The following is a 23,557-nucleotide window of genomic DNA, read 5'->3' on the forward strand; positions in this document are numbered from 1 at the left end:
GACGGAGAAATCATATTCACGCACGATATTTTTTTGGTAGGACTCACGGTCACGCACGCTCACGAAAAGAAAATTTATACGCACGCACACTCAAGCACGAAAATCTTTTAAATGTCATGACTCACGAAAAAATCGTGAAAAATGTCGTGACTCACGAATAATTTTATGAGTGATTTACCTATAGAACCTGACTGAAAACATGAGTATGGTTAAAATCGAGTGCGTTATAAAACTCTTACCACCTAGGATTTCACTAAAATTATAAACGAATTCAACTCGTAAGCAATTTATGTTCGTAAGCGGGATTATTTTCGTGAGAGTGTTTTTCCGAAATTCGTTACTCACGCACGCAATTTGACAAAATTTTCTATGGAAATAAAATTTTGACAAAATTTTTTATAGAAATAAAATTTTGACAAAATTTTCTATATAAATAAAATTTTGACAAAATTGTCTATAGAAATAAAATATTACATAAATAAAATATAAATATAGAAATAAAAATTGTGTTAAGGTGAGTACTATGTTCGGGTTTTTCACCAAAACACTAAACTAAAAGTAAAAAAAATATGTAGGAAGACGATTATATTTTGATCAAGTCTTACCAAATAATGGAAGGAAAAGATCCAAGGCATTGATTGCAAATAATTTTATATTTCTATATTAATTAATTAAAAAAAGTAACAGTGAAAACAAGCTGGTTTACAGCTTGAAAACTGAACATAGTACTCAGCTTTATTAAATGAAAAAGTCCCTACATTGTGCCCCAAAGTCCCTACAAGACACTAAATATTATAAAACAAAACAAAAATCTATATGTAGGGAATTTCCCCTACTCCTGGCAACACAGGATGAAATTGTGCCATAGAAAAATTAGAAGAAGACGCAGTCTTGTCATTGCAAAACTGAAGCACCAGAGGACCTGCCAACAAAATATCATGAAGTTTGCGTCGACGTGTCTCTCAAATGTACTGCCATTTGCGTCGAAAAATATCATAACATTTGTGTGTTTTCATACCGAAAATTAAAATAAAACGTATGTGTATTTTAAAGCGAATATTCATTATGGTTTTATGTGAATATTGCCGTTTTAAATGAATTCCTGGACAGAGCTGCTTTGGAAAAAATTGACAAATAAAAAAAAAAAATTCTCATAGCCCTCTACACCTTGTCATTTGTTTTCTCTTTATAAGAGCACAATGCTTAATCTTATTATACTCAATTATCTTTGATTGTGCTGTTTAGTATACCTCATTCATGTATAATAAATTCTTACTCAAGGTGTTTATTAACATGTTTATTAACTCATCCCGAAAAATCCCGGGATTCAAAATAAAAAATCCCAGGATTCGGGATAAATCCAGCCCCGAAAATCCCGGGATTTCGGTATTCTGGTATAGAAAAAAGCCAGGGTTAATAAATACTAGGTACGACATCTATTGGAAAATGCTGTAGTCTAAAAGCGACATCTTGTTATAAAAATCTTTGGTAAATGTTTACAAGTATGGCAACATCAAGTTTTCTTTGGTGCGACAACATGATACCAAACACTATTTACATCTCTTTTATTTCTATCCTGGGATTTCGGTATCCTGGTATAGAAAAAAGCCAGGGTTAATAAATACTAGGTACGACATCTATTGGAAAATGCTGTAGTCTAAACGCGACATCTTGTTATAAAGATCTTTGGTAAATGTTTACAAGTATGGCAACATCAAGTTTTCTTTGGTGCGACAACATGATACCAAACACTATTGACATCTCTGTTATTTCTATATGTAGTTTGTTGTTGTTTTCTGTTTTGCATTTTGTTTTGTGCAAAAAAAACAACATAAAACAACAACTTAACGAATAAGCGTTTAGTTCTGCCTTTAACAACGCACAACGCCGGCGACACGAGGAAAGAGAAGTGAATTCTGTTCTGTGCTAGCTTGGATTTTATTCTGAACAACCAGCCGACGACCAACATAAATAAATGTGCTTTTATTAAAGTGATTTTTCTAGTGAATGGTGAAATATATTTGCTACCAATAAGTTTCGTGAAACACCATAACATTCCCCAAAGGTAATATCAATTCGACAACTTGGATGTTCTCGAAAGTGCACAGTTTCTACAAACAAAAAAGAAAAGTTTGCAAAAAAATAGTTTGAGAGCAGACAGATTTTTAGAAGGGAAAGAACAAGCACAACAAATGTTTAAGTGCGATGACAATGATGGCAGCAAAGTACGCAAATCACAAATTGTGAAATATTCTTCCGAGTAGTTGTGACAAGATTAATTGTCTGCGGCTAGCAATAGAGACATATTTTAAAAATAGATATTATTAATTGATTCGATTATCTTTTTGTATTTTCTTTTGAATAGTTTGAACAAAAAATTGACAAATTGACGTCTTTGTTCGTATGCAAAATAAGGAAACGTGAGTGTAAATAGAATAGTGAGTTGTGCGTGGAAAACTGCAACGCGACAACAACAAAAATATTAGTGCTAGAAACGACGAAAGCGCGTAACGACCGACCGGTTGCTTGCTTGTGGTGTAATATATATCTTTGGCTCCTTTTGGCAAGTGGAAAAGGAGGAGATTTCATGATAATTTGATAGTTGAACGTTAAGTTCATTTTGGTAACAACAGATGTCTTCTAGCCCCCAAGTTGTCGAGCAAGCAGCTTCCTCCTCCTCCACTCTTGAGCAACCAGCAGCCAAGAAACGGAAGCTTGCATCCAATTCCACCTCACCAACCTCCTCTGCCTTGAGTAGTAGCACCCTCAACAATAACAACAACATTAGCGGCAGCGTTGGTGACGGTAACGCTGTTGTGGATACAACCACCGCAAGTTCAAAAGAGACGAGTGCTGATACGTTAGTATCTTCGTCCTGCTCTAGTGTTTCGTTAAGTTGCGAAAACGCAGCCGGCTCAATCGTTTCAACAACGGGCGAGAGTAGTAGCAGCGGCGGCAGCATTAGTACATCGTCAGCAGTGAATAAAGAAGAAAGCAAAGTTATAAAAAGTGGTGACCAGAGAAATTCCTCCCCAGCAGTACTGGACTCCAATTCAGCAACAAAACAACAAACAAACTCTAATAGCACCACAAACAACAGTAATTCGACAGTCTCTTCAACTACCAACACAACAAACAACAGTAATAACAACTCATCGGGAATGGCTTCTATTTCTGGTGGTGGCTCATCCGCTGGCGGTGACATTGATGAATCTTTGTACTCGCGCCAACTTTATGTTCTGGGACATGATGCAATGCGTCGTATGGCCAGTTCCGATATCCTCTTGTCCGGGCTAAATGGTTTGGGTTTGGAAATAGCCAAGAACGTCATTCTGGGTGGCGTAAAATCCATTACTCTCCATGACACCGACAATTGCACGGTAAGTACTTTTGCAGTCCTCGTACATATATACATTCCCAAAAGGGCGGTTGTTAAAGAATTCTATTGGTGACAGATACTACAATAATTACATTGTGTTTATTTTAAAAGTGAAAAATATCTTTCAAAAAATCGATATTTGCCTGTGGTGCTCAATTAGTGTCGAAATGAACAGAAAAAAATTGTTTGGTTAGGTTTTTCTTTCTCCCTCCCATTCGTGTCATAGGTAATTATCGGTGAAGTGGAAAACGTATTACCCTTTTGAGTGGAAGGGCTACATTAATATTGTACACTGCGCTAAAACATTTAGCTGATTTTTCATATAAAATTTATGAATATTTTAGTTAGAAAGTAAACAGGCCATTTTAAGAAAAGTCCCAATTGTTGTTGTGTCATTGTCTTCCACATACATATATACACTTTTTTCTTCTTCGTCTCAATTCCCCCAAAAAAATTTTGCATTTCAGTGCTGTGTATGTGTGTGCCAAATGGCTGTTGTTGTTTTCATTTTTCCATGGATCCGCAAAGTGAAGTTGAAGTTTTCTCTTGCTGTTGTGTTGGTTCGCGGACAGAGTTGCCATATGGATAATTTTTCTTAACAACGTTCGTTCAGTTCTTATTGGACGAAATTTGATTGGCCTTTTGTGGCAATATGGCAAATCTGTTTCTTTGACTCTTCTGATTGAAATACCAAATAGCCATTGTCTTTATAAAATTATAACAAAATTACATGGAATGAAACATACAAGAGGAATGACTCATATCGTTATTTCAATGGTTGCATGGAGATATGGGACCATGAAAATGGTATATTAATAAACGAGAAAAAAACCATGAGGACAATGACCGCCAATTGACAATATTTCATTAAAAATATGAAATGCATCAGTCTTCGCCTGGGTCAGTTTTTGTTTATGCTAAACTTACGTCTAAAATGTCTCGAACTACACTTGATTTAAGATGGTGAAATTCATTGTTTATAGAGATGCATCATAACTCGTATTTTTTTACAACACAAAAACAACTTATGAACAAACGTTTCTCGAGCTGAAGCAAAACGTCCCAAATAGGCCCATGTTATTTAAACTTTACCAAATGATTTGTTTAATTCGTCAAAATAATAACTTTAAATTCAAATTCAAACTGTCGTTCACGGGGGATGAGCTATTGCAAAATCAGAAACCGGAATTAGGGGGTGATAATATTGACTAATAAAAAAATGTTGAAATACTATTTTTTAATTGATGTCGGAACAGAGGTAATAAGGACCAGCAACTGAAAACCCAAAACTTCTAATATATTGTATTTTCAGTGTATTTGATCATTTATTTTTGATGTTTTTTACGAACAGTCCCATTCGATTTACGTCGAAAAATTTTTTGTTCCATCAAACTTCGATTTACGTCGTCGATTTTTCTGCCCACTTTATCAGAAACCTTCCATAAGTAAAATTAGTATCAACGATGATGACATCGAAACATTTTTTCCGAAATTACTGAATTACCTTTATTTTTGAAGTTTTTAATTACATATGTACACGCACATACATACATAAATGGACTTAGGAGTAAGTATAAGCAATTTTTAATTCGGTTTATGTCGTTTCGATTAACGTCGTTAATCGTGGGATTACTGTAACACAGAAATGCTTTTGGTGGTATGTAAACACTATAATAAGTTGTTAAGAACAGATATCGACTAAGGGTTCTGTGAACCGCTTAGCCTTCTTTTTGAGAGATTTGCAGCATTTTGTGGCGGTTCTGTTCTATACACATTAGATTTATTAAATATATTTCCAAAGATATCAAATAAATTCAGTGATAAGAGAGTGGTTCACCTCTGTGGTATCACAATGAATAGTCTAAGTGGGCCGGAAGTAACGATATGTATGTCGCTATACCTAACCTACCCTAGCACTTGTTGAACTATCCTCGTAACCTTTTAAAGTAAATAACTTTTCTGAAACGTTGCAAGGCTATTTATTTATTCATTCATGTGGCCTCATAGAATAAAAAAGAGTGACTTTACGCCTTGGATGGGTTTTTTGTTATTTAACCTAACTTGTGCTATTGCTTTTCGGAGGACTTATATTTACTTTTATTATAAATAATGAAAGACTACTTGTACAAGGGTTTCGAAAATGAGTTTCGAGGAATTTATTTGATATATGTAATACATATCATATTGTATTTGACTCTAGAGACATCATTGTGCTCTATAAATTTAGTAAATACGAATAAATTTTGTATTCAATGTAATAGTAGTATTCAATCAACTAGCTGCTAAGGCATAATAAAGTAGAATTTAAAACGTCCATCCGTGACCAAAAAAAATCGAGATACCCTCGAACTTCAATCCAATTTCAATTTTAACTTCTGATTCAACCAACAATCAGGCTCCACGATGCAAATTATTTATAAATGATGCCCAGTCAAGAGTTTAAAAAAGGGGCTACTTAAGGGCTAAAATTTTACTAAAAATTACTAATTCTCATTAAGCTATTGTTTTTGGCAATATCTAGTTTCATTAAGGGCATATTAGGGCAGTTGTAGAACCAAAAGTACTTTTTTTCTCGCGAGTGGCTTATAAATAAGAATTCTTTATGGGCTCAAATGAACCATATTGACATTGATATTTTTGTTGTTGTAACTTTTTATTGTGATTTCATCAATTTTTATGTTATGCGCTTTGGTATTTCAGCTTGAGTGCAGATCAAGAAACTCTGCGACGAAGATGGGGTGTGTCCAGAGTGATCTGGTGATGAGTCGGGTAGGTTTAGCTGTACAAGCCAAAAGGTGACGCGTGTCATGTGGCCCTTGGTTGCAAATACGACACACGTCAGCTGCTATCAACAACGAATAGATAGGAATTGAGGCTCCAGCACTTGATTGATATGGGCGGCAGTCGAACAGCATTAAATTTGTAGCTTTAACTACAGTCTCCTTATAAGTCCTGTCCAGACCTGCCTGGTATGATGCCTAATCTAGAGTCTCTTTTTTTTTGTAGCGTTGGATCTCGCGCTCTAGATGATGTAGATAAAACGTTACATTACTGGATGGTGGTTGTTCATCTAAAAGATGATGACGATTACTGCGATAACAAACCAGAAGATACTGCTTTGACAACATTTAACTGTGCCTACGCACTGGGATGATTTTTGTCTCCACATAAAGGTGATACAGGGATGTGCTGCGGAGACATGTTATTCCACTGCGTACCACTTCCCAGGAGTGTCCATACTGGCACTCATAGTTCACCACTGACTAGCCAATTGCCCTTCAACTCACCAATTTCATTGTTCGATCACTTCAAAAACTAAACATTCTGGAAAATTAAAAAAAAAAAAAAAACAGCGACGACACTAGTGTTATATGCTACTGGGGATATGTAATGTCCTGTTCACTATGTATTCCTTTCTGGACCTCTGATAAGGACCCAAGATGTCTACGTAGAACATCGGGAACGGTCTAGTAGAAACTATCTCCTTAATAATCTCGGGCCTTAAAACAGGAGATCCTAACATCTTCCTTAGAAATTTCCATACTGGCACTCATAGTTCACCACTGACTAGCCAATTGCCTTATAGGTAGTATCAACTACCTATAAGGTCCGCACCCTAAGTGTTTCCGGCAAGCGAATTGAGGACGTTTCAACTCACCGATTTCATTGATCGATCACTTAGCTTCAAACACTAAACATTCTGGAAAATTAAAAAACAGCAACGACACTAGTGTTATATGCTACTTGGGATATGTAATGTCCTGTTCACTATGTATTCCTTTCTGAACCTCTGATAAGGACCTAAGATGTCTACGTAGAACATCGGGAACGGTCTAGTAGAAACTATCTCCTTAATAATCTCGGGCCTTAAGACAGAATATCCTAACATCTTCCTTAGAATTTTCACAGTTTCTTTCAACATTACGAATTTCGGTTACAGGTCAGGCATCGGACCAGATCCAATGTTTTATTCATAACCCCAAGATATGTTGGAGGGGTTGTGAAATCTATTAATACTTGGTCTCAAGTTCCTTGGAATCCATAATTTCCAATTTGTTTCCTTTGTTGTTGTTGTAACAGTTTTAAATGTAGTTTCATCCATTTTGTTTGTTGTAGTTCAATTAGTAGCCAGATCAAGGAACTCCGCGACAAGATGGGATGTGTCCAGAGTGATCTGGTGGTGAGACGGGTAAGTTGGCCTGGGAAAGCGAAAAGGTGATGAGTGTCATGTGTCCCTTGATTACAGACGGGACACACGTCAGCTACGCTGCTATCAATCACTGATAAGTAGGAATTGAGGCGGCTGCAATTGATTGATCTTGGTTGGACCAAAACTACCCCTGTCTGCCGTGAGAGGTTTCTCTCCTCCGGTGCTATTAGCGGTGGTCGAGCTCCGGCAAAAGTATTAACCTTGTAGCTTCTCACCTCACCGCTTCAGCTACAGTATCCTATTGTATCCTGTTCAGACCTGTCTGGTATGGTGCCTGATCTAGAGGCTCTCTTTTATAACGCTAGATCTCGCGCACTGCGATGATATTGGTCTCTGCATAAAGGTGATCCAGGGGTGTACTGCGGAGACAGACCGATTGTCATGAAACTTTTCCAATGTTGTACTGTTAATCTGGTTATAGTCTTTGGCTATACGTGGTTATGATTGGGCGTGGCACCTCCCAATCATAACCACTGTTGTCCTGCTAATAGTACTTAGCTATACTTGATTATGATTGGGCGTGGCACCGCCCATTCAAACTTGGAATGGATATATCTCATTAACTATCAGAGGTATGAATATGAGATTTGGTATATATGTTGATCGTACAGTATGAATTACATCCAAGGTCGAGTAGAGCGGTGCCACGCCCCCTTTTAAAAAATGTTCTGGCTCAGTCGGTTTTTTTTTTTTAAATTAATAAAATTTTCACTTAGTAATCAATTTATTTGTATTATAATAAAGTTGACGAAAGGGGGTTTTGTTGTATCATATATGTAACTAAATTCGGGACCCAAAGCAGATCTTGGGGTATGTTCTGATATTCGGAATCGCAAATCGCAGAATTTTTGTTTGGCCATATTTTCTTAATCTTAAAAACAAATAAATTTAAAATTTGCCGACATAGTTCTCTTTAATAAGAAGTTTAAATACAATTTGAATTTAAGTCCGATAGTATCTCAATTTTTCTTTATAAGAAAACTAAATTCTTGCGATTTGCGATTCCGAATACCGGAACATGAGGGATTAAATTTGTTATAAAAATAGCTTGTTTCTTCATATCTACAAAGTAGGAAAAAAATTTATACATAATTTTTTATATACATATATCGTTTTATCTAATAAGACATATGTTTCTGACGTGCTATTTTAAAATATATGACCAAAGTCATCCAAACTCCAATGCATTGTCTTCCATATAATCATCGTCGTCATCTGTTTCATGATTTGTGCCTTCTGGTGCCACGTTTAAGGCGAAACAAGTAGATCTACCACTGATTTTGGCAGTTGGTGTTTTTTTTTGCAATTTTGATAGGATTCGATCTTAACTAAGTAGGAACCTATTTAATATGTCTCGATGGCAATCCTCTCGACTACATTTGCCAGAAAAATATTCACTGTAGTTCTTCAAAACTTTGTTTCGTACAACCCAAGAACCCAATTACAAGTTTTACATCTTTTTCAACACGTTTGACGTTTTCACATTTCAATACACAACACAACGCACAATAACAAATACTCTTATCATTGTAACACACAGTTGCTAACGTTATATAAAAACAACAATTATAACAAAGAAAAAGCTAACAAAAGACAAGAACTGGTGTTTTTTGCTTGAGTGACTATTTTCACAGTTAATTTAAAAAAAAAAAAAAAATCGCGCAAAAACGTGCAACATTTTATTATTTAATATGAAAGCCTAGGACTTGTAATTTATTAAAACATTAATATTCTAACGCCAAGTGGCCCCATTTATATTTAAATATCCAAGAATATTTTGAAAATAGCCAAAATTTAGATACATTTTAAAATATTTTTTTTCCAAAATATTTATACTCATGTTTTGTTTGCACAATTTTTGTAGAACAACGCTAACATACCTGAGGTTGAAGATTCCATAGTGAAAATATTACTTTTGGCTTGCGAAATACTATATATTAAACTCCGAAATATCCCTAATTAAAAAAAACTACTTTGCGCGAATAGCTCAAACATTATTTAACTTTAACACAGTGCAGCTTGACAAGTAAACAACATATGATATTGAAATTTTCATTAGTAATGTAGAATTTTATATACTTTAATCCGATACTAAGTATTTAAAAAAAAAACATTTTTCAATTAATCTCCATTTTTGAGATTTTGTCCCTGCGTGCGTCGTCGGGAAGGGGTAGAATCGATGACAGGTAGAGATTAAAAAGTGCCGGAGATATCACCCCAACCTGGGGAACTCACTGTTTAACTATACGGGGATTTGAATTCTTGTCCCTGTTTCCTTTGACCCTCCTCACCTCTGTCAAATTCGGTCCGGATATAGACAAATCGATCAATAAATCCGGGTACTTGGACACATTGGCACAAATTATTTGAAGAAAGCTTGCATATATTTCGATTTAGTTCCTACAAGCAGTTTTGTATTGTTATTGTTGTTCCATAAGACATATAACAAATGGGGTTTTAGTAAAACATCAGTCGTAAAATTACTTTTTTAACTTATTGTTTATTTATAATTTCATTTTTCTTTGTTACTTCACAATATACCATTGTTAAATAATCTTTTCGCATAGATGCACAAAATTTTCTAAACTATTAACTCTAGATGTCATCAAATAAACAATTGCAATTATTTATATATTATTACATTATGGCTTCTTTCGGCCATATTTGGCAGCCCATTCTTTTAGTTAGTTAGTCTTACTTTTATTACGCTCTATATGATTGTAATGAGTGGGTGATGATTCGGGTGTTTGCAAAGACATTTTACAAAATACCTGATACATATTCGGGAAGTACTGTATGACAAAGTAAACTGAGAATAAGTAAGCGCAAATTAAAATCGTTAGGAATAAATCGAATACTGCAGGCTTCACTCTATAGACATTAAGAGTTGCATAAGCGCCTTCGTAAAGCATAAAGTCTGGTTCTCGAGCGTCTGGTTTTTCATAGATAAGTTTAACATTCTTCAAATACTTTTCAAATGCATTCTTAAGGTCATTGTTATGTAGAGCCGATTGCAGATTTAAGTACGATTTGATAAGTTTAGGAGTGATTTGCTAAAATTGGAAATAACAATATATTATCAGTGAAGTGATGTTAAAAAATTTGCGAAATATACGTACCATGGTACCGGCGAATACTTCCAAATCATTATTGTCTTCGGATTCGGAATTATCTCCATATATATAACGGGCCAGAGCTTCGGCAATAATTTTGGCATTAGTTTGAGCACGATTTAATATATCTTCCTCGCTATCTCTAAATATGGTAGTGCGTGTGGGATGTTTGGGTGTTTTCAAGGAGGATAATGTAAAGGCCGATAAACGTTTAATACTAAAACGTTCATGCTGCCAGGCCAGTTGTTGGTCAGCTAAATTGATTTTCTTATGGACACCCTCAACGGAAATATTTTGATATTTTTGTCCAGCCTTTTTCAAATGCTTGAAGAACACATTCATTGGAGTATTTTCTTTGGGAGGCTTCGAGACGTGCATATACAACTGTTGATCTGGGTCGGCATTCAAAGCTTGTGTCACTGTATCCAAGCACAAGACAAAGTCCACATTCTATACGTAAAGAAAAGGGGGAAATTGAAAGTAAGTAAAAAGATGGAAGAAAAGGTGAAAGTTTTCTAGCGTATATTAAGAACATAAGCAAACACCAAAAATTAAAAATTAAAATTAAAGTTCAAATATAGGTCAATGTGCTGGCAAAACAGTTTGCCAAAGACTACAGGAAAGCGTTTTTAGCACTTTGTCTACATACATAACGATATGGATTTACAAATTCCAAAAAACAACTGCTTTTAATTTTATCTTCGATATAAATTGAAATAATTTTGTATCAAATCAAACCTCTTCTAAGATGTCAGTGTGTTTTCCCCGGATAATTATAGAACCGGTTATCGAAAATATATCGTCGTACTTTCAAATAATCACAAAAATAAGTTTCATATTGTGTAACGATTTCATGCTAATATGTGGACTTTTCAACACAACTTACCTGCAATTGCACGTTTTCGTCAAGCCATTTTTTAACACCTTGGAAGTTAAGCAGAGGACCCGATTCGGATAACAAGAAAAGAAGACGATATTTAGGGGCGGCATTGGGAGTGTTATGCATTTTACTAAATAAATCGGCCAATGTCATTAAAATAGCTGCATCAGCATTAAGGGGATATTCATTATATAGACCAAAAGTGTTTAGATGACCAGCAACTATTATCAAAGGCAATTTACTGTTCACATGCTCTTCATTGGCCTTGCTTAGCTTGGTGGGAGCCAACTCTCCTTGTACTACGGAAATTTTACTGTTTTTATTATTGGCATGACTAGCTCCGGTAACAATAATTTGATATCCATTAGCTGAAATTGAGTTGAATACTTCGTTTAGAGCAGAATCACCACGAGCATTTTTTTGTTTATTTGATGAGGCAGTGCTCCGAGTTATATCATTAACGATTTTTTCCAATTCGGCATTGTGTTCCGAAAAATATACTGGCACTGAAATCGATTGGGACATCATGGCTTGTTCCAATAGATTAAGATGCTAAAAAACACAGAAATGTATTTATTAGTGCTTAAAGCAGGAAACGAAAATATTTAATATAGAACCTCTTTATCTTCATTGCTCATTGTGGAAACATTTTGGGGCAGAAGCAAAACCAAACCTCCAGCCTTTTGCCTTATCTCCTTGAATTGATCAATAGTTACATCTTGAAATCTGAAATTATATAAGTTATCAATAAGGTACCATGTGATACAGAGCTATGAAAACTTACTTGGCAACCACACAATGCCTGGAAGTGCTCCAAGTATATAGCGACTTTGCCTCCAAGGACAAGGCTGAAGCTCTGCAACCTAATAATAATAAACGAAAAAAGTCTTATTAGTTATACTCGAAAATGGGACCATGGTTATGTTTGTGTAATAGAGGTATAGCTCGATGTTTGCTTAGGTATAAATAGGCTTATCTATTACTAGAATAAACTTTATCTCAATAATGCTACGACACTTTTTAATACATAATTGGGAAACTAGTTTCCAACAAATACATTTACACAAAAAGTTTAGATAAAACATTCTTGTGGAATACCCTCCTCTTTTCAACATATTGGATATAGGCCAGACCAATCTGCTTTGCATCGATCTGGTTAATTTCATTAATTAGTGAAACTAACACATACACAATTAAATTTACGTGCACACGCATTTTTACTCTAGCCGCATTTCATACAACCGACCGACATCACCATATAACCACCCCACAAAACACTAAAAATAAACGCGCGTTGACCACCACTTTCGGTCGTCACCAGTTTGCTTCTGCATCCATTCACACGGTACTTACCATAAGACACACCATTCACATCAAATTGGGACATACGTTGAACAGAAAATTCGCTGGAGGCCAATACAGGATTTGACGAACAAATAATTAATATTGGTAATGCAAAAAGTAAATAATATGGCAATCCACCACGGAAAATATCCGCAAAATTATCTGCATCTTCAAATAGAGCCATCTTTTTTTCTGTCTATAGTGTGTGCAGGCAACTCACTTGCTTGGTTATTTTCGTGCGCTCGTTTTGGTTGAACTTAAAAATGAATGGTCTAAAGTCTACACCGTTTGCCCTACTTGGCACACGCTTTCATTGATGTTTATTAATTTAATTAAACGTTTCTTGTGAAACGTTGAAATATTATGCAGGTGTGGATATTTTTTCTTGTTCTTTCACCGGTCTGCACGTTAGGGCTGTTTAGTGAGTATTCGAATACTGATTATTTCTTTCATATATGCCCTTAATTCGCCTGCAGTAGCTTAGTCATTGAAGGTTGTTGCCGGATGTTTGTTAGCAATTGTGTTACAGTGCTGCCACAAGTTTAATGAACGTTTGAAATGAATATTTTTATTCCCCACTGCGATAACATTGACATCCTTATACAATTTATTCTTTAGTTTTAATAAAAGCATGTACTACGTGTTTCGCAGCGAAAATAATACGTGGTTCTTAGGAATTGTTATAGATATGAATTATTTTACACGTTTGGGGGAATTCATATCTATTATATTTCATATTAAACTCTTTTGGCAAACCGATTAAGCCTGACTTTGCATTTACAGAATAATTAATATTATGTCAAATCTCATAAAAATTGGACGAGTGTAGTTCATTCCATATTTAATGTGTATACTAAGTTCGAGTTTAGCCGCTAAAATCGAAAATCAGTAAAAACAGAATAAAATCATAATTTTTTGCCAAAATTTATTACATGGCCTGTTCGAAACCGAAACTTTTTACTATGGTGAAAAACAATTGCTAATTTGGTGTACGCATTTATTTAACAAATAAAACAATCAAAACGTGCCAAGCCTAGTTATGTCGTAAATGTCAAAAGTTTTCAACAAATGTCAAATTTCTTATTGTACTCATCTCGATTTACGTCAAATTTTTAGCAATCTAGTAAAAAGTTTCGTTTTCGAACAGGCGCACAAAGTGGGTTTATTTTGCACACAATGTAGTTTTCGGTGTTGCCAAATGCTTCATTACTTTAGTGGCTAGAATCATTCTCGACATACAGAGTATTAGAAAATGATTCATTTTAAATAATTAACGTTGAATGTGGGCTTGATTGGTACAAGCGTGCCTATTGGCTATTATATCACTTTTGGTTTTGGGCATATTTTGTCGTAATGACATGAAAAAGCAGTAAAATATTAAATTCGCAAGCTCAAACACGAGCGATTTCAAATCGACAAAATTTTGCGTATTCGGATGGCCGAATACGCAAAATAGTTGGCTAACCATTTTTAGGTCCCAAACGTTTTGGCCCCTTCCACATACGGCGTTGACACCAGAAATGCTTTCGATTTATAAACATTTTGGAACTAATCGTTATTCTTCGCAATTTTTGTGCCGGTAATTTTCTTTTGGAAATCGGATTAATTTCAATACATTGTAATTTTTTCAAAAGATTTGTAACATAGATTTACACGAATATGCCTATTTTCATGTATATATCTTTATTTATTTATGCATTTATAGTATTACATAACGCTAGTATATGTTATGATTAATGGCTTATTGAGCTATCATTACTGATTTTTTATAGAGGGGAAGCTATTTTTTTGGAACTTTATTATAAAGGGTGATTTGTTAAGAGCTTGATAACTTTAAAAAAAAAAAAACGCATAAAATTTGCAAAATCTCATCGGTTCTTTATTTGAAACGTTAGATTGGTCCATGACATTTACTTTTTGAAGATAATTTCATTTAAATGTTGACCGCGGCTGCGTCTTAGGTGGTCCATTCGGAAAGTCCAATTTTGGGCAACTTTTTCGAGCATTTCGGCCGGAATAGCCCGAATTTCTTCGGAAATGTTGTCTTCCAAAGCTGGAATAGTTGCTGGCTTATTTCTGTAGACTTTAGACTTGACGTAGCCCCACAAAAAATAGTCTAAAGGCGTCAAATCGCATGATCTTGGTGGCCAACTTACCGGTCCATTTCTTGAGATGAATTGTTCTCCGAAGTTTTCCCTCAAAATGGCCATAGAATCGCGAGCTGTGTGGAATGTAGCGCCATCTTGTTGAAACCACATGTCAACCAAGTTCAGTTCTTCCATTTTTGGCAACAAAAAGTTTGTTAGCATCGAACGATAGCGATCGCCATTCACCGTAACGTTGCGTCCAACAGCATCTTTGAAAAAATACGGTCCAATGATTCCACCAGCGTACAAACCACACCAAACAGTGCATTTTTCGGGATGCATGGGCAGTTCTTGAACGGCTTCTGGTTGCTCTTCACTCCAAATGCGGCAATTTTGCTTATTTACGTAGCCATTCAACCAGAAATGAGCCTCATCGCTGAACAAAATTTGTCGATAAAAAAGCGGATTTTCTGCCACTGATTTTGGTAATAAAATTCAATGATTTGCAAGCGTTGCTCGTTAGTAAGTCTATTCATGATGAAATGTCAAAGCATACTGAGCATCTTTCTCTTTGACACCATGTCTGAAATCCCACGTGATCTGTCAAATACTAATGCATGAAAATCCTAACCTCAAAAGAATCACCCTTTATAAAAAAACGTAGCAAATAAATTAAACTTTTCGATGACGGCCAATAAACGAATACTACGTTCGCACAAGGCAGGAAATCTCGCTATTTAGAACTAAAATCTCTTTACAAATCTCAAGTGCTCAGAATGGCAAAATAACGAGATTTCGTTGGTTTTGAGGATTTAACAGCTGTTTGTTGTTTACAAGTAGAAAAAGTAATCATTGGGACACTTTTTGAATATAATGATTTTAACATAAAATTAACCGTTGAGCTATTGATTTCTTTTGACTTAAGATAAGTTTGGAGCAAACAATTGGGTTCCGTCCGTTTTTTGGCCAACATAAAAACTTCTCAAATATATCAAAACAAACACAAACCCGTATCATCTACAATATAAATTGGACTGGGTTGCAAAAATCACATTTTTAGTACTAAAACTACAGTTGCACAAGGCAGTATAGGGGATTTTGAAACAGATTTTGTTGAAAATCTACGATCCAGCTGATAAATGTCTATTGCAAATCTACTGAAATCTGGAAGGATATCGCCCAAAATCCTCTTTTACGAAGATTTCGTGCCTAGTGCGAGTGTAGTATAATTTAACGTATTCATAAATATAAAATTTTCTGGCAACATTGTATTGGTTTGTCGCACGAAAGTAACCGAGTAACCGCCCATATGATATTCGCCAAATGTATAGATTATGAAAATGGATACATAAATTATATTTGGTGGTGGTTATTCCTTTTATTTACATGGCAAATTTTCCTGTGTACTCTGTACAGAGAAATTTTATTGATAATATCAATTATTAGGAAAGAACAAATGCATGGGTACTGGCTTTTCACCATCTACTGCACTTACATATACGTTTTCATTTTCACTACTATTGCCCACATGTGCAAGCATTAACATTGCCAGATTGTTCATATAATAATGTTTCTTTTATATGGGAATCGCATTGCTTTAATAAATCCCCATAAAAAAATTATTGGAAAAATGCTTACATTCAACATGGTTCCAAAGATTGTTTCAAAGAATTTACTTAGTAGCATTCTCAATAAGAAAGAGACATAGCTCTCAATAGCAGGTTTCAAAAAATTAGTAACAAAGTCTCAATACATTAAGTGTAACTTCTCAAATTGAAATTCATTTTAATACTTCAAACTTATTCGAGAACTTGTTGAAGGCAAGCAATTTGCAAAGCCACCGGAGAATTTTTTTTTTATTTATTAATCTTCCACAAAAAGATTTACAACTTATATTTACTGTATAGGAATTTTGGTTAAAATGTAGTATTTCCTCTTATGAAATTATTTTCCTCTTATGAAACTCAGTTTTTGGAGGGCACATCATCATACTCTAGTTCCACGGAAATATGTTCCTATTAGAGGACTGTAGCTTTATTGAACTTCAGATTTGATTTGAAAAATAAAATAAATTTAGAACCACTTTTATGGCCTTTTACTTTTTTGAGCGCAGCGTTAGCTTGCATAGCAATTCAAATCACGTTTTTAAGTGACTTTAAGTTAACAAATTTGAAGAATCTAAGGAATTATAATCGTAAGATCTTGGTAATTAGGAAGAAAATTTTGGTGATTTTATGAATTTGAATTCACCTCAAGAAGGTTTCTGTTCTGCCTTTATACATTTTTAAATTGAGTTTTTATTTTTTATTTTCTTCAATTTCAGCTGCAAGACTTGTCATCACAATTTTATCTCTCCGAATCCGATATTGGTAGAAATCGCGCTGAGGCTTCATGCAATAAATTAGCTGAACTCAATAACTATGTACGCACCTCTTCATACACTGGTGCATTAACGGAAGATTTCCTCCGTCAATTCCGTGTCATTGTTTTGACCAATGCCAGTGATGCCGAACAACATCGCATTGGCAAATTTGCTCATGACAATAACATTGCTCTCATCATCGCCGAAACTCGTGGTCTATATGCCAAAGTATTCTGTGATTTTGGTGAAAACTTCACTATCTACGACCAAGATGGTGCCCAGCCTATATCCACCATGATTGCAAGTGTTACCCATGACGCTCAGGGCGTTGTTACATGTTTGGATGAAACTCGCCATGGTTTGAATGATGGGGATTATGTTACATTCTCGGAAGTTCAAGGCATGACTGAATTAAATGGTTGTGCCCCATTGAAGATTAGTGTTTTGGGTCCATATACCTTTAGTATTGGTGATACCAGTAAATTCAGCGAATACAAAACTGGTGGCATTGTGACACAAGTGAAAATGCCAAAAACAATCAGCTTCAAACCTTTGGAATTGGCCGAAAAGGAACCAGAATTTTTAATGTCAGACTTTGCCAAATTTGACTATCCCTCAAGTTTGCATGTGGCTTTCAAAGCTTTGCACAAATATCGTGAAGAAAATGGCGGCAAACCTCCACGCCCATGGAATGAAGAAGATGCTCAAAAGTTCTTACAATTATGCAAATCCATGGATGAGAATGTTTCAGATAATATAGTACTTACTTTCGCAAAGATCTGCGCGGGTAACACTTGCCCCATAGATGCCTCTATGGGTGGTATGGTGGCCCAAGAAGTTTTGAAGGCATGCAGTGGTAAATTTACTCCCATCTATCAGTGGTTTTACTTTGATGCTGTTGAGTGTCTGCCCGATGGTGGTGTAGAGGAGGCCGATGCCCAACCAATTGGTTCCAGATATGATGCTCAAATCGCCATATTTGGCAAGAAATTCCAGGACAAATTGGGTGATGTTAAGTAAGTAGAACACGATTTCCCTAATCATGGATGACATTGAAATTAATCGCTTTTCACTTTGCAGATACTTTATCGTTGGTGCTGGCGCCATTGGTTGTGAACTGATTAAGAACTTTGCTATGATTGGTGCTGGCGTTCGCAATGGTCAACTTTTCATCACTGACATGGATCTCATTGAAAAATCGAATTTAAATCGCCAGTTCCTTTTCCGACCGAAAGATGTACAAAAACCCAAAGCGCAAACAGCTGTGGCTGCCATCAAACAAATGAATCCCGATGTTAAAGTAACCGCTTATGAATTGCGTGTTGGAACTGAGACTGAGAAGGTATTCTCTGAGGAATTCTACGGTCAACTCGATGGTGTTGCAAATGCTTTGGATAACATTGATGCTCGTATTTATATGGATCGCAAATGCGTTTTTAATCGCATCCCCTTGGTAGAGTCTGGAACTCTCAGTACCATGGGTAATGTTCAGGTTATTGTGCCATTCTTAACGGAATCGTACAGCTCGTCGCAAGATCCTCCAGAGAAAAGCATACCCATATGTACATTGAAGAATTTCCCCAATGCCATTGAGCACACTTTACAATGGGCCAGAGATTGTTTCGAGGGTATTTTCACACAAACTGCTGAAAATGCTGCTCTTTATGCTTCTGATCCCAATTTCATTGAGCGCACATTGAAATTGTCGGGTATTCAGCCATTGGAAATTTTAGAATCGGTCAAGGTTAGTTTTGCAACGACGACCCATTATGGACACACACTTTTACTTTACTTTTACTTTCAATTTTTTAAGGTTGCTTTGATCGATGACAAACCCAAAGATTTTGCTGATTGCGTTAAATGGGCTCGCCTCTATTGGGAAGAATGCTATGCCAACCAAATCAAACAATTACTCTATAATTTCCCTCCTAATCAAATTACCTCTAGTGGTCAACCTTTCTGGTCTGGTCCCAAGCGTTGCCCGGAACCATTAGTGTTCGATATAAATAACCCCATGCATGTTGACTATGTTTATGCTGCAGCCAATTTGCGTGCTGAAGTTTATGGTCTGCCACAAGTTCGTGATCGTGATGCCATCATTGCTATGGTTCAGCAGGTTCCGGTAAGTATATTTGTCGATGGAAATAAAAAAAGGTTAAAATATTCGATGGGTAAGCTTTTCTGCGGCACCTCAAAGGTAGATGTGATAGGCACCTAGTGCGTAATACTAATTAACAGCAGTAATGTAATCATTAGATTCCCAAATAATCGTAAATAATGGGAATAAATGGAAAGTGATAAGCATTTTGAATAGTCAAAGCCTTCAAGCTTAATATTGTAGAGTGTGTTTCATCAACACATCCTAGCCAAAATTTCCAAGAAATACAGTCCACATTTTCTCAGTGCATTCGTCGTAACGCCATCAAATCTGCCATCAGTATGAGCTTTCAGTGTCTGGCTCTTTTCGAGCAGAGGATCATAGAGTCCAAGGACAGCTCTTGGCGGCTATATTACAAAGTGAGTTTTGCAAAGGGTCACTTTTCGGTCATATCTAAATTTGGAAATGTATACAACTTTCCGGATTTTTCAAATTGTGGAAAAGGCGACTTTTGCAATTATGGAAAAGTCGGCTATTGAAGTCGCCACTTTCGACTTTTTGATGTTCTATGTTTTTGGAATTTTGATTTCTCACTTTTTGAATGTTTACTTACATGGGTGGAGTACTTCAAAAGTTATTTATATAAAAATTGTTATACATTCTTAAAACCATATAGTTTTTTTCATAATCTCTACTTATGCTTTAGTCATGAAGTACATTTGTATTTAGCCTTGTTGGCTTTGTATTATGAAATAAATAAAATTAAAAATATCTACAATCATAAGATTCATCTTGATATGCTTGGTGCAACATATAAAAAATAATTAAAATCAAATCGCGTTCCCTTTCAATGTACATTCGACTTTTCAATTTTTTCGTTAAAGACGATTCTTGCTTTCATATTGAATATATACTATCTTCACTAGGTAATACAGATATTCATTATTTCCCATCTATATTTATTTGCAGGTGCCCGAATTTAAACCACGTTCGGGTGTTAAAATTGAAACGAACGAAGCTGCCGCTGCTGAAGCTAATAATCACGATTCATCAGAAGTGGATCAAGATCGTGTTAATAAAATACTCACTGAATTGCAATCTTTGGGTAAATTGACTTTCACCATCACCCCGCTGCAATTTGAAAAGGACGATGACAATAACTTGCACATGGACTTTATCGTTGCCGCCTCAAATCTCAGAGCCACCAATTACAAGATCACACCTGCCGATCGTCACAAATCAAAACTAATAGCTGGTAAAATTATGCCAGCTATTGCTACTACCACTTCATTGATTTCAGGATGGGCTGTATTGGAAATCATTAAATTAATTATGGGGTATGAACTATTCTCGGTTTTTGAATTTTAGTTTTTGGAATATTTTCTAATCTCAATTTATTTTCCATTGACAGACACAAAGATTTATCAAAATTCAAAAATGGTTTTGCCAACATAGCTTTACCTCTAGTGGCTTTCTCCGAACCATTGCCAGCGGCCAAGAATACATTCTATGGCAAGGAATGGACCCTGTGGGATCGTTTCGAAGTGCCCGGTGAATTGACATTGCAAGAATTCTTGGAATATTTTGAGAAAAAGGAACGATTAAAGATCACAATGTTGTCTCAGGGTGTATCCATGCTTTATTCCTTCTTTATGCCCAAGGCCAAGTGTGCAGAACGTATGCCCCTGCCTATGTCTGAAGTTGTGCGCCGTGTATCCAAGAAACGTATTGAACCACATGAGCGTTCATTGGTCTTTGAAATCTGTTGCAATGATGAAGAAGGCGAAGATGTTGAAGTACCCTATGTGCGGTATACCCTGCCCTAAGAACATTTCATTTCTAAAAAGGAGAAAAAGAAGAAGAAAAAATCCCCAAATAAATTTCCCCTACTCCCCAGTTTATTGGCAGTTTAACTGAACATTTTATTTTGTATTCAATGGAATGGAATAACCCTAAAATTGGAAGTAACGAAAAATAAAAAAAGTCTATGCGTTTAATATAAATCTATATACAACAACAAGAAAACAATAAAAAAAATAAGAAAAAATGCCCCCCTTTTCATTTGTTTGCTAAGTTCCCTTTTAAAAATAACCCCATATATGTGTAGAATATTTGCGAATAACATACGAATGCAGGATTTTAAAACAAGTATTTTATTTAATTTATATACATATAATCAATCGTCTTTGTCTTTTTGAAAAATGAATTGCAGTGAATGTTTAAATGCCTAAAGATACAATAATAGATGTTTTTTTGATTACACGATCCAATTCAAACGATAACCCCCAAGAGAACTACACAATCATACAACCCCTATTATATATATTAATATTGTATGGCAAATTAAATTAAAAATTTAATTTTTCTATGGAATAATTTAAAACAAAAAAGAAAATACAGAAATTTAAAATAAAAGACAAAATTGTCAAAAGTAACAACGTGTGGGTATTATTACTGTGTGAAAAGTTAGAAAAGCGATTTGTATTTGAACCCAAAAAAAAAAATTGTAGACTCAGCAGAAAGTCTGCTGAAAAAGGGAAAGCATTTACTGTTTGTTGAAATAGTAAATATGACGTGCGATTATACTATCGTCTCCGTCAAATCCAAGAGCAATGAGGAAGTACCTAGACCTGTCCGAAAACCATACTGAAAACTGCTAAGCATTTGACGGTCGTCAATATATTCCTGTATCTGTCTCTTAATTAAATGTTCAGCAATCTTGGATAGAGCTGGGAGAATACTAATAGGTCTCATATCATTAATACAAGTCACATTCCTACTTTTCGGAATAGGGATAACCCGAGCTCTCTTCCAGGCGGTGGGGAAAACAGATGTCATAAACATAGTGTTAAATAGGTGAAATAGACATCGAGAAATATAAGGAAAAAAAGTCTTAATACATTTAATGGGAATACCATCTACGCCAAGAGAGCCAGATTTAACACGGTCCATAGCCCTGATAATGTCCTCCTCGAAAACAAAATCAAAGGAAAAGCGCGAATCAGAAAACAATTCACTTCTCAAATCCGGTCTGTCTGTTACATTCGAGTTCGACATAACGAAGAAATTATTGAGATCATACGCATCAAAAGATACGCCATGTAAATCATCATCACTATATATACAACCTCCTTCACGGAGAACTCTCCACATCTGTGAGGTACCCATACCACTAAAAGCCTCCGTGTAGTAACGCCTACGCTCCCTCCGAAGGATGGCCTTCGCTCGGTTCCTATATTTACGATAAACCTGACGATTTACGTCAGTCCGATGCCTAAGATATTCCTTGTATGCAATGTCCCTGAGAGATCTCGACATTAGGATATCCCTTGATTTAAGCCAAGAACTTAAATCTTCGGATACATAACGTCGAACAACCGGGACAAATCCAAAAAGATTTAGAAAATGAGTATCTAGGAATGTAACAAGACAATCAATATCAGAGCACGCAAAAAAGGGTACCAATCAATAGATGACAAATATGCAATAACATCAGCCCAAACGATTCTGCTGTAATCCCGAAATTCTAAGAACTTACAATGTCTACGTAGGCCCAGATCAACAGAACCATAAATTAATGAATGACGGGAAATTGACGGACACTGGATTTGGCCCGACATTCTAAGACATGAAATATCGCTTATCAGTACATAGTCAAGTAACGATGTAGACGAGTGCACAATATCATGGTGCGTCGGTAGAGAATTGTGAAAAATAGATAAACCCATACGTGAACATGAAGCTCGCATGTCATAGGATCGGGTGACATTAAATAAATTACAATTGAAATCTCCAACAACAACCACATTTTCGTACCTCGCAAACAAAAGATAATGAGTGTTCTCAAATAAAGAAATATTGCCATGCGGCAGATAGACCACTCCAAATAAAATCTTACTAGCACCGGAACCAATCTCTATAAAAAGGGATTCGCAGATCCCGAAATCCGTCGAGCGATGAACTATACGAAATTTTAGTTTGGTCGAAAATACCAACTCCACCTCCACGAACATTAGGACGGTCGTTACGCACAAACGAAAAACCAGGAATCGAAACAGCTTTGGATGCTACATAGGACTTGAGC

General features: G+C 35.7%; 2 protein-coding genes across 4 annotated transcripts; one reads left to right on the plus strand and one right to left on the minus strand.

Annotated features, from left to right (window-relative positions):
• The first annotated feature begins 1,883 nt into the window (after nt 1-1,883).
• On the plus strand, nt 1,884-21,911 carry Uba1 (ubiquitin-like activating enzyme 1). The gene is made up of 7 exons (XM_075312922.1): nt 1,884-2,065; nt 2,366-3,380; nt 17,337-18,391; nt 18,456-19,119; nt 19,189-19,497; nt 20,443-20,810; nt 20,885-21,911. Exons 2-7 carry the CDS (start codon nt 2,634-2,636, stop codon nt 21,297-21,299), a joined length of 3,558 nt encoding a protein of 1,185 aa, XP_075169037.1. The 5' UTR covers nt 1,884-2,065; nt 2,366-2,633; the 3' UTR covers nt 21,300-21,911.
• LOC142238512 (BOS complex subunit NCLN) lies at nt 10,070-13,362 on the minus strand. 3 transcript variants are annotated; one of them, XM_075310182.1, is made up of 7 exons: nt 12,936-13,362; nt 12,367-12,445; nt 12,200-12,308; nt 11,589-12,134; nt 11,441-11,509; nt 10,709-11,152; nt 10,070-10,642 (listed from the first exon to the last, which is right to left on the minus strand). In XM_075310182.1, exons 1-7 carry the CDS (start codon nt 13,108-13,110, stop codon nt 10,274-10,276), a joined length of 1,791 nt encoding a protein of 596 aa, XP_075166297.1. In that variant the 5' UTR covers nt 13,111-13,362; the 3' UTR covers nt 10,070-10,273. The 3 variants fall into 3 exon arrangements, with proteins under 3 accessions (XP_075166297.1, XP_075166299.1, XP_075166298.1); XM_075310184.1 differs by lacking the exon at nt 12,936-13,362 and adding an exon at nt 12,772-12,790; XM_075310183.1 differs by lacking the exon at nt 11,441-11,509 and having other exon boundaries at nt 12,936-13,360.
• Nucleotides 21,912-23,557: the final 1,646 nt, after the last annotated feature.

This window comes from Haematobia irritans, chromosome 5, assembly GCF_050003625.1.
Source record: "Haematobia irritans isolate KBUSLIRL chromosome 5, ASM5000362v1, whole genome shotgun sequence".
NCBI lineage: Eukaryota > Metazoa > Arthropoda > Insecta > Diptera > Muscidae > Haematobia > Haematobia irritans.